This window comes from Aegilops tauschii, chromosome 2, assembly GCF_002575655.3.
Source record: "Aegilops tauschii subsp. strangulata cultivar AL8/78 chromosome 2, Aet v6.0, whole genome shotgun sequence".
In the NCBI taxonomy this organism is placed as follows: Eukaryota; Viridiplantae; Streptophyta; class Magnoliopsida; order Poales; family Poaceae; genus Aegilops; species Aegilops tauschii.
This window is the reverse complement of record NC_053036.3, coordinates 125,429,324-125,441,792: the sequence shown is the minus strand read 5'-3', so window position 1 is coordinate 125,441,792 and position 12,469 is coordinate 125,429,324. Positions and strand designations below refer to the sequence as shown.

At 50.1% G+C, this 12,469-nt stretch overlaps 1 protein-coding gene across 1 annotated transcript; it reads right to left on the bottom strand.

The window, feature by feature from the left end:
- Window positions 1-929: 929 nt before the first annotated feature.
- On the bottom strand, window positions 930-11,135 carry LOC109770047 (uncharacterized). The gene is made up of 5 exons (XM_020328753.4): window positions 10,702-11,135; window positions 10,516-10,566; window positions 1,969-2,102; window positions 1,490-1,590; window positions 930-1,401 (listed from the first exon to the last, which is right to left on the bottom strand). Coding segments are annotated over exons 1-5 (666 nt in total). The 5' UTR covers window positions 11,080-11,135; the 3' UTR covers window positions 930-1,399.
- Window positions 11,136-12,469: the final 1,334 nt, after the last annotated feature.

Below are 12,469 nucleotides of genomic sequence, written 5' to 3'. Positions count from 1 at the left end.
CTAAGCCTCCACTGCCCCGGCGCGCGCATGTCGGGAGGCGCCGGGTAGTTGGCTTCGTGCAGGAGATGGGCTTCCCACTCATGCAGAGAGCGGCGACCGAAGCCATTCGCCGCCGCCCCATCGCCGGGGAACGTTTCGCCCATCATCGGCGGTGGCTGTGAACGGGGAGGGAGAGGAAAGAGGGCTCGAAGGCGGTGGCGGTGCACGGGGAGAGAGGGGCTGCGAGCGGGTGTGTCCACCGGCGAGGGAAGCACTCCTTTATATAGCGGCCGGGGGGGTGACGCCGTGTGTACGCGTGGCGGGAAGGGGGCGCGTCGCCGCACAACGCCGCCCCGTGAGGAATCAATGGAAGGTTGACCGGCGGCAGCCTTGACATTGATTCCCCGCGGAAAACCGAGGCGGTGTGAGGACGACGAGGCGCGGGTCGCTGACTCGGCGGGCCCGCCGTTCTTTCACGCCAAAAACGATCGCCCCGGCGCCCCTAGCCCGCCGGGTTCGGCCTGGGTCCGCCGGCGCCAGTCTCGGCCCTAACCGGCGAAAATTGGGCTTCTGATGCGTGATAGGGCTGTTTTCTACGCCGGCGCCAAAAAAGGAGTCTGGGGGACCTGTTGGTGGTGCGGCTGGAGATGCTCCAAGGTTGCCGCAGAATACATCGCGTGACCCCAATGTATAGCCGAGTTTGGTTGGTGGCTTATGACAGGCGCAGCTTCCGTCAAATTTCGGGCGGCGGCCAGGAAGTCAAGCTCGGTATGGCCAGCAACGAGTCAGCCAAAGAAGTTGACCACGTGTTAGCACCAGTTCACCTTAACCTCAGTCCACAATTGCATCATTCTCTGCGTGGTGCAAGCCACATGGTTTGACTGTGCGGCCACAGTCACAAGTCAAATTGTCGATCGTGAACCTATGTTATGATAAAAACCAAAAATCCAAAAGTATCAACCTAAAATGTGCAGATTGCATCTTTGGAAGAACACTTAATTCGTCTATCACAAGTTCATTTTCGGCGCTGCACAATATTTCCAAATTGGAGCATCCTAAGTACACGGTGTATGCATGTTCATAAATCGAAGACCATTCGTTGCCTCTTCAGTTTCTCATTCTACCTCATATAGAACCAAGGTGGCTTACCAACAATTGTACTCCCTCTGTTCAGTCTAAAAAACATCTTGTATTAATGAACAGAGGTAATATATTACTAAGCGTTCACTTCCCATCCAAAAGCAGTCTTATGCGCCATTTGGCGCAACGAGTCATCTCGTTTTGTGAAAAGTGTCGAGATACTCTTAACAGATGATTGATCATTTCTTCTACCGTCGATGTATTGGCTAGACGAATCATTTAAACTTTTAGCTGGCCCTGCGGTGGTAATATTCCGCAAGTTCCTCGCTTGTCTACCATTCTCTGCGTGCATCACCATATATATCAGAGATCAAGTGATGCAACAAGTATAAGCACTGGTGTGGTAAGTATAAGCATTACGGACACATACATTTAGTCTTCTGCCGAGCTATATTCCTCATTTGTCCTATTCCATCTTCTACTGCTTGAACAATATTGGTTGACTTGTTCACGCCATCTGCTATCACTTGGCTGCAAATGGTTGTTTCAGGAACAGACACAATGGGATGAACTAATGAGTTGAATAATTATCAAGAGTTCTCATGCTTATGACAGATTCGCAAAATTAGGCCTCTTCAGATTTCGACTATATGTGTCTACGATGTTAACTGTAAGCAACTTTAGATCAATATCATATTCAGTGTGCGGATTTAAAACTGAGTTCGGTCTACAGATGTGAAATTGAGGGCAGGTCAGCTGCAATTAATGTGTGTCAAATAATATAAACCTACATCAATTTGCAACTATAGTGCTACAACATAGGTAGATGGATAAATCTTTGGTTTCCTATAACCAAAAGAATAGATGAGCATCCATATGAAACTCAGGTATATAGTTATGTTGTTTTACCTCAAGTCACTAAGTTCAAGGGTGAAATCACTGATTTCCATGCCAGAGAGCCTTACAGCTGTCATCGTACTCGGTAACTCATCCAGAGCTGCATCAGCCAGCAGAGCAAATGAATTTGCAGCTCTCCTCATAGCCTGTTGAATAGAACCGAGTCTGAAAACTCCATCAAATAAAAGTCATACTAATAGTATGTAAAAGGGGCAAAACGATGTGCAGAAGCTGATGGGTATTTTCACAGCACATAACCATCCTCTCAACCTGTCATTTTCGGACACCACACATTCTCTTATTTCAATCTTCAGCAATCAGCTCCTCAACTCTCATAACTTTTTCTTTTTAATTTCCCCCTATCGTCAAAACAACCATTGCTTCTCCTAACTTGCGCACACATAACATAAACTGACACAAAGTATATTAGTCGATACAGCATGTTACTGTTATAAACATTGGTTTTATGACTAACGACATGCCACATTATTAGCAGCTCCAAAACAAGATAATATGTTAACACTGGCATTTGGAATATATACATGAAGACATGAAGTTCCATGTGGGTCCAGTCATGAGTTCCAGACTTTCTGTTAAAGAGATAAGAGTGTTGTCAGGTAAGCCCGAAAAATAGATTTGTGGGAACGCTTGGGTCCGAGGGTAGTTCGTCAGAGAGACGAGATACTCCTTTCTCTCCATCACCCAACTCCACAGCACTTCCAACCCCGGGTAGGGGGGATTTGCAATCTCTTGGTGATGTCCTCATTGAAGGTCCTCATGGGTGACGGCTGGCAGTGTAGACCCAAGGGCAACTCTAACTCTAGCTAGTGTCCAAGGACCACATTGGTTATCGCCGGATTTTAAGGCAACCCTACCATTCAGCTAGACCAAAGGCACTCCAGCACTAGGCTAGTCCAAGGTCAACTCTAGCTCTAGGGTAGTCCAAAGGAAACTCTAGCACTAGGCTAATCCAAAGGGAACTCTAGCACTAGTTTAGTCTCAGGGCAAATGTGACCAGGTTCAATGGGGCAGCGCCCCTCGCGGCAGTCCCTCGTGAGTTCGGGCAGCGCCCGTAACCTCAAAGCCATGTGGATCCACACTGCGACCCCAACCGCATGTCTTGCACGTAACCAAACAGCAGCACATTTCATCTGGGGACAACATACTTGCAACCAAACGTCGTGTTTGCATTACTGTTGTCATGCAACCTGGGCTTTGTGGGAACCAAACGAAATGCAGAACATTGTTGGGAGCCTATATTTCCTCAGTTAGATAACAAACGCGCCCAAAGTGAGCAAGTAAGCGTCCAAAGTCTTGCCCCCGGCCGCCTCTTTCAAGTGAAGAAGGTCATATGTATATAGGGAAATAGTTCGGGAAATCACATGGCATGCCATTAGGCTACATACATTGGTGCTCCCATCTTTCTTAACATGGTAAGTGGTGTAGCAATATTACTAAGACATCTAGCATATTCCTTTTTTTTCTAGAATATGCATAGCATGTGTATCATCCATTAAAGAAGAATAGGCAAAAAAGCCAGGTACAATGCCTTTCGGCTATTACAACACTAATCTCCAGGATTAGCAACCACACCCACCATGCCTACTACGAACATGCCTCACCCAGTCCAACATCTAGCTGAAGACGATGAGGCAAAACAGGGAGCAACCGGACTGCACCATGATTGAAGTCGGAGACATTTGCAACAACCATGACTCTCGAACAGCTTGGACCAATGTGCCCCTCACCTATGCGCCTAGAAGGAGTCGGCATATGGACAGCGGGACCCGGCCGGACCTGAAGGAAGCGTCATCGAGGAAGTGTTGATGTCGGTGTACATTGTACCTGAAGGCCCACGCCCTGAGCAGCAGCCACCATGGGGGACTCCACGAGCAACCTGGACGATGCCTCCAAGGAGGGGACCAACACCATGACACCGGCGTTGCCGCCACCTAGTCCAAAGAGCCGGATCTAGGGTTTCCCCTGGTGCACGAGGAAGGGAGTTGTGGTCAGAGCCATGACAACGCTTCCAAGGAGGGGAAGGCACCCGCAGGCGTCAGACTCGGCCACGTGTAGTAAGAATTTTTCCCAAGCCATGACCACAACTCCCAAAGTCCACCGAAGCTAGACCAAACCGGAGTATGCCGACAAGGCCAACCACCACAGCAGGAGGAGACACACCCCGCCGCGTCGCCGCTGTTAGAGTTATAATATAAGTCATGTACCCCTTTGTATTTATCCCGTTGTATAAGGGGTTTCCTGCATATGTTCCACACCTGTACATGTATATATATCGGCCTATGGCCTCATGGGAATACAAGTTGCTTATTCCTAACATGGTATTAGAGCTTTAGGTCTCTTTTTTCACACGCGCAACTCGTGCTCCGATCCCATCCCGCCGCCGCCGCGTCTTCTCTTCGCTGCTGCGTCTCCCGCCGGCGCCTCTTCCGCCGCTACGCCCCTCCCGCCAGGCCGCTCCAGCCGCTCCCGCCAGGCCGCTCCCGCCCCTCCCGCCAGGCCGCTCCCGCCGCTCCCGCCCGGTTCCGCCGTCCGCCGCTCCCGCCGCTCCAGCCTGGCGTGAGAGGCGCCGCTCCCGCCGAAGCCCTGCCGGAGTTCACATCGCCGACTCCTCAGGCTGCTGTCGCGGCCGCCGGACGCCGTCCTTCACTCCATCGGCATCAGGTCGTTCCTCTCGTGGCGCCGCGGCTGCTTCCCTCTCCGCCGCGGTCCCCACGTCCGATCCCGCTGCTGGTCCTCCTCTCTGCTCGACGTGACGCCCCGGAATCGAAGCTGCCCGCCCACTCGCTTCTCGCCCTAACTTCCGCTCGAGGCCAGATCGAGCCTCCTGAACTCTAAAAAAAAAGGCGTCTCCGGTGATTTTTGACGGTGTTTTTGGTGTACCCTACACTGATCCTGTCTCGCACATGTGCCTTTCCTCGGTGCTTGGTGCTCATCCATCTGTGCAGTCGTCTCATCTGGCGATTTTCGCAGATGGTGATGGTCGTTCTACATCGTTCTCTCCAGACGGTCTTGGTGGTTGCTCTTCTGTGACTCCTCCTACAGCCTCTGCACATGGTGATTGTCGCTATATACCGGCTCCTCTCATGGCCTCTACGGATGATGTTGGTTATGCTCTGTCGCCTCCTCTGGCGGTTTCCACAGGTGGTGGTGGGCCTGGTGGCCGCTTCTCTCCCAGTGCTACTGCGTCGTCTACTTCAGCTATGTACTTCACCGAGCAGGAGATTGTGGGACTTCGTGGTCTGCTGACTGTCTCCGGCTCTTCATTGCCGGGTGCATCTACGTCGCCCTCTTCCGTTGAGCTCCTGACTGAGCAGGAGATTACGCGCCTTCGGTGCTTGCTCGCTGCATGCTCTGGTTCTTCACCGACGGGTTCTACTGGTTCTGCTACTGACTCCTCTGGTATTGTGAGACCACCTTCACCACAGTCAGGTACATCTCCATGGATTCTTGATACTGGAGCATCTTTTCATATGACTCATGATTCATCCACCTTGTCTTCTATTCGTGCTCTTGATTCTCCTATTCATGTTCTTACTGCTGATGGTACCTCCCTCCCGGTTAATGGTCGAGGCATTCTTAGCACCTCATCTTTTCATATTCCTGATGTTGCTCATGTTCCTCGACTTACCATGCAGCTCCTTTCTGGTGATCAGATTGTTGACTCCGGTTGTCGGGTGATTCTAGACTTTGACTCTTGTTCTGTTCTGGACCGTCACACTGGTGCTCTCCTTGGTGCTGGCCCCCGACACCGTGACTCTCAGGGTCTCTGGGAGCTTGACTGGCTTCACCTTCCCTCCGCTGCCACCGCCGCCAGTCTTTCCCCCTCTGTTGCCTTGTCTACCAGCTCTTTTCAGCAGTGGCATCATCGCCTTGGTCACTTGTGTGGCTCTCGTCTCTCATCCTTAGTTCGACGTGGTCTTCTTGGCTCTGTCTCCGGCGGTGTGTCTTTAGACTGTCAGGGTTGTCGGCTTGGTAAACAGGTCCAGTTACCTTATCCTCATAGTGACACTATGTCTCAGCGTCCTTTTGACCTTGTTCACTCCGATGTCTGGGGTCCAGCTCCCTTTGCCTCGAAAGGCGGTCATCGCTACTATATTATTTTTATAGATGATTTCTCTCGATACACCTGGATATATTTTATGTCTTCTCGTAGTGAGGTGTTATCTATCTATAAGCGTTTTGCTGCCATGGTTCACACTCAGTTCTCTACACCTATTCGTGTTTTCCGTGCTGACTCTGCTGGCGAGTATATCTCCAAGCTGTTGCGTGGGGTCCTTGCTGAGCAGGGTACTCTTGCCCAGTTCTCTTGTCCTGGTGCTCATGCTCAGAATGGCGTGTCTGAGTGCAAGCATCGTCACCTTCTTGAGACGGCTCGTGCGATGATGATCGCCGCCTCTCTTTCGCCTCATTTTTGGGCCGAGGCTATCTCCACTTCCGCCTATCTTATCAACCTTCAGCCGTCCGCTGCTTTGCAGGGTGGTGTTCCTTTTGAGCGTCTTTTTGATCGTTCTCCCGATTATTCGATGCTTCGCTTGTTTGGTTGTGTTTGCTATGTTCTTCTTGCCCCTCGCGAACGCACCAAACTGACCGCTCAGTCTGTTGAGTGTGTCTTCTTAGGCTACAGTGATGAGCATAAGGGCTATCGTTGTTGGGATCCTATCGGTCGTCGGATGCGTATCTCTCGAGACGTGACTTTTGATGAGTCTTGTCCTTTCTACCCACGCCCATCTTCCTCGTTTTTTTCAGTGGAGGATATCTCTTTCCTCACTTTTCCTGACTCACCTATCACCCCCGTCGCGCCTGTGCCTATTCGTTCCACTCCCTCTGCTTCTCCACCCCTCGTCGATTCGCCGCCACCATCTTCCCCGGTCTCCTCACCTAGCATGTCACTGGATTCTACACCTTCATCTCCGGTGACTTCTTCGTCGCCACCCCCCGATTCTACCTTGGTGATTCCTCCTTCTCTTGTTCCATCTTTGCCTCAGCATTACACTCGTCGTTCCCGACCTGTGGATGCTTCCTTGGATGAGTCGTCCTCTTCCTCTCAGCCTACTTATGGTTTGCGTTCTCGTCCTCGTCCGCCTATTGATCGCTTTGGCTTTCCCACCGCTGGTGCTGCTGTTCTTGAGCCGACTTCTTACCGTCAGGCTGTTGTTCATCCTGAATGGCAGTTTGCGATGGCAGAGGAGATTGCTGCTCTTGAACGCACTGGTACCTGGGATCTTGTTTCTCTTCCTCCCGGAGTCCGTCCCATCACTTGTAAGTGGGTCTACAAGGTTAAGACTCGCTCTGATGGTTCTCTTGAGCGTCACAAAGCTCGTCTTGTGGCTCGTGGTTTTCAGCAGGAGCATGGTCGTGATTATGACGAGACTTTTGCTCCTGTGGCCCATATGACCACTGTTCGTACACTTCTTGCTGTTGCCTCTGTACGCCACTGGTCTATATCTCAGCTTGATGTTAAGAATGCCTTTCTTAATGGTGAGCTGCGTGAGGAGGTGTACATGCAGCCACCACCTGGGTATTATGTTCCTGATGGCATGGTATGTCGTCTTCGTCGCTCTCTCTATGGCCTTAAGCAAGCCCCTCGCGCCTGGTTTGAGCGTTTTGCCTCTGTGGTCACTACTGCTGGTTTTTCAGCAAGTGCTCATGATCCAGCATTGTTTATTCACCTTTCTCCTCGTGGTCGGACTCTTCTTCTTCTCTATGTTGATGACATGATCATCACTGGGGATGACCCCGAGTATATTGCCTTTGTAAAGGCCCGTCTTAGTGAGCAGTTTCTTATGTCTGATCTTGGACCTCTTCGCTACTTTCTTGGGATTGAAGTCTCTTCTACCTCTGATGGCTTTTTTATATCCCAGGAAAAGTATATCCAGGATCTTCTTGCTCGTGCTGCTCTTACTGACGAACGCATTGTTGAGACTCCTATGGAGCTCAATGTTCACCTCCGTGCTACTGATGGTGTTCCTCTCCCTGACCCGACGCGTTATCGTCATCTCGTTGGCAGTCTTGTCTATCTTGCTGTCACTCGTCCGGACATCTCTTATCCGGTTCATATTCTGAGTCAGTTTGTCTCTGCTCCCACATCGGTTCACTATAGTCATCTCCTTCGTGTTCTTCGATATCTTCGGGGCACGATCTCTCACCGTCTATTCTTTCCTAGCTCCAGTTCTTTACAGCTTCAGGCCTATTCGGATGCTACGTGGGCTAGTGATCCTTCTGATCGCCATTCACTTTCTGCTTACTGTGTTTTTCTTGGTGGTTCTCTCATTGCCTGGAAGACGAAGAAACAGATTGCACTTTCCCGTTCGAGTGCTGAGGCTGAGTTGCAAGCCATGGCTCTTTTGACGGCAGAGGTGACTTGGTTACGCTGGTTACTTCAGGATTTTGGTGTTTCTGTCACTACACCGACTCTGCTCTTATCTGACAGTACAGGTGCTATTAGCATTGCGCGCGATCCTGTGAAGCATGAGCTCACCAAGCATATTGGTGTTGATGCTTTCTATGTGCGCGCTGCTGTGCAGGATCAGGTTATTGCTCTTCAGTATGTGCCTTCCGAGTTACAGTTGGCTGATTTCCTGACGAAGGCCCAGACTAGAGCACAACATGGCTTTTATCTCTCCAAACTCAGTGTTGTTCATCCACCATGAGTTTGAGGGGGGGTGTTAGAGTTATAATATAAGTCATGTACCCCTTTGTATTTATCCTGTTGTATAAGGGGTTTCCTGCATATGTTCCACACCTGTACATGTATATATATCGGCCTATGGCCTCATGGGAATACAAGTTGCTTATTCCTAACAGCCGCCACCACCACCTAAACCCGTTCATGGGAAGCTCGGTCCAATGATCCGGCCCGAAAAACCTGAGCCGGTCCGGGCTAGGCTTGCCTCTCGGGCCGGGCTCGGGCTTCATTTTACAGACCGAAAGAATATTCGGGTCGAGCTACCATTTCTCACCTTTTCAGGCCGGACTTTCGGGCTTCGGATCGGGCCTACACGTGTGTAGACTGAAAAACTGGATTCGGGCTGGCTTTCGTGCTTCAGGCTTGCATTCGGGCCGGGCTCGGGCTTGAGAAAGCACATATTTTCGGGCTTCGGGCTTGGGATTGTCACTTCAGGCTTGACAAAGCCCGGCCTGAAACCAGGCCTGGCCCTGGGTATGATCGAGTTTACCACGACCACCAAGCCAACAAGATCATGGGCAGCCTCAGCGGCCCGACCTTGGACTCGAACCCCTACACCATGCAAGTATGCATCCAAGTCGGCCCTGGCAACTCTTCCCAACACCACGCCGATAAGAGCACCGCTTTAGCACCAAGCCGTAGCATTTCGTGGAGCGCAGACGCCTGCCGCTGGGCATCACAACGCTGGCACCAGGGCCACCAAAGCCACACCGGGCTGCAGCGTCGTCGACTCCCCTCCCATGTCTAAACCGCGAGGACGCATCGTCTGGCCAAGGGCACATCGCCACCGAAGTACCTCAAAGCCGCTCACCACGGGGCAAACACGCCGAGCTATAGCCCACCCCATCGCCAGACCAGACTGGCGCACCATCCCCATCACCCCATGGCCATGGCCGGTCGGCGCTACCAAGAACTCACCAGGGCCATCGTCCAGAACCCAACATTTGCCACTTGTGCAAGAAACGGCCGAGGACCCCGTCTCTTTGGGAGGGGGCACATCGCATATGATGATAGTGTATGATATGGTACTATGATACTATGCACTGTAGAAGTAATATCATACACTATCATCATTTGCCCATCTCCAACTAGTATGATGATAGTGTATGATACTACTTCTACAGTGCATAGTATCATAAGCTAGTATCTTAGATTGCCTCATTTACTATCATGCATGACACAATGTACATCATTTAATATGATATGGTATCATGATATGATGCCAAATCTTCTCTTTTCTCATTTAATTGTGTGCCACATCAGCGAAAATGTCTAAGTTGACATGCATGATATGCTTATGACACTCCCATTGAGGACAGCCTAAGAGTGTAATTCCCCCTCTCTTATCTCCATGGATTAAATGTTGCGTCGGATTCGAAGCATTTTTAACTCACTGAGACTCAAAGTGGGACTAATATAAAAGTGGGACTAATACAACGGAAATCTGAATATTTTGAGATAGGTCCTCCATACCGGAAGGGAGGGAGTATTTGGGAAGGGGAGTATGAGTTTAGAGCAGAGAGTTGTATTGACATTAGAAATGGGATGAGTTGTTTTATTCCAAACCCTCTGTTTGGCGCATGATAAGAATTATGTGTAAGAATGTTAGGAAACTTTATTCCTTTGCTTGGTTCGTGGGAATCAACGAGGGAATAGATAAGGGAAGATAATGTAAATTATGGTGAAGGGTTAACATAATGCATTTTTTTTTGGCATGAGTACAAATTTTTATGCCTAATCCCTTCTCAATTTCCACTCCCCCACACCAAACAACAAATTTAAAATCGCGTGCTCATTCATTTCCCGTTTTCTAGTAACATCAACTCGAAATTGCATTGAGAAGCCAGACTTACGAGCATCGTAGGAATCGCCACCGCTACCATGCTGATGAAGGCAACGGATGTCTGACAAGGCAACACAAGATGTAGGAAATAAGAAGAGACACTCCATGACCTCAAGATTGCAGCAATATGGAAGAATTAATCTTTCAAAAACTCTAATGGAAACTGAAATTAGATGGCAGAGACTCAGTGCCTCACCGTGACGGCGACGAAAGTCAGGAGGAAGAACACCGGGTCCCCAAGACCAGCGCGGACCGCGAGGTGATGGGCCGGAGGGCCCGCGGGGTCCCCGGCGCCAACGCTCTCCACGTATCCCTCCGCCCCTTCTTGCGCCCCCCGCGCCTCATCCTCCGTCGCTCCATTCTCCCCCTCCTCCAATAGCGGCGCCGCCGTCTCGCTTTTGGCTTCGGGAGCGCTGGAGAGGCGTTTCGTGGGGAGAGGAGATGGTGGGTGTGGAATACGCAGGGAGGCGGGGGGAGGGCGCGCGCGGCAGGGAGGCGGTGGCACGAAGACGGGGCGGAGGGGGCGGGGAGGCGGCAGGCGGAGGAGGCCGTGGAGCTGGCGCGCTGCCGCCATACGGGAACGCCTTTGCTGCCTGCAAGCCCGTCGAGCGAGTAGCCGCACTTAATTTGGGTGGAATGAATTTGTTGGATTTTTTCTTTTTTAATAGAAAATGGTGAAGAAAAAACGATATTTAGGCTTTCCATGGCACGCTGCGCATTACACATGCTGAGATATGCTAGTTTTTTGTTGTTGTTTTTTTTTGCGGGTGAACTTTGTATTACTCAGGTGGTGACAATTCAAGTTACAAAGATCAACGACCTCTTCAACTGCTCTGCTTTTAGTTCTAGCAAACATAGCCAGGAAATCACTGATACAATTTTAACTACAATAAACATGTGTAACTATAGTTCTACGAAGACTCCTCAAATGATTAATTTTCCTCACCAGCGAGGAGAAAATTGATCTATCAATGACCTCATCATTGACCGTGTTCACAACCTACATCTACAGGGAATCCATTTCCACGTGAATAGGCACCTCCGTTCTTTGAATTGCAAGTGACAACCCTTTTTATACATGCACTAAGTTCCGCTTCTAAGGCGTTTATGCAAGAGAATAGCACCCTGCATGATGTATAAATGATGTGGCCTGCACTGTCTCTGAGTACTATGCTAGCACCTGCACCACCATCAGTTGTCCAAGCTCCATTCGTATTCAGTTTAGTCCAGCCTTCCATTGGCATCACCCATGGAACACTTTGAGCTGGGGATGCTATCGCATGTGAAGCATATAAATGGTCATATGATAGTGTTGTCCAGCTACTCTTGAAGCTGAAGTCACGCATCTCGTGTCCGGCGGTACAACGCATTGGCCGATCATACGCAAAATTGTTGAACCAAAAATGTGTCCGGCGGTACAGTGCACCTTGACTTTCTTAGTGAGTTTTCTTGTCGATCTCCAATACTCGACTGCCTTCTCCCTCCTCTACCTCATCTCATCAATGGGATGCTAGGAGGAGCTGCAATGCGGTTCAACGTCGCTTTGAATTTGGTTGGCTCTTGCGATCAATACCTTCAGACTCAAACTTAATATTTGCGGATGACTCTCTCATCCTTATGTGAACTGACAGACGTGATGCTACCAGTCCTCGGTGTTCCCTTAACGCATACTTCATGGCATCTTGTCAACTAGTGAGCGGAGCAAAGTTTGGTATCCTTTTTAGCCCGTGTATGCTTGCTGATACTAGGGAGGGTGTGTAGCATATTGAATATCCTTACTAATGCAATCAAGGATGAGTACTTAGGTCGGGGCTGACATGACCGATTGTTTTCAACACCCTACTGACATAGTCTGCAGAAATTCTAGCAAGTTGGGAACAGAAGAAACTTTCTTTTGGAAGTGAAGTGCTAATTAAGGTTGTCGCACATGCAATTTATGCTTATGCAATGTCAGTGTTTAAGCT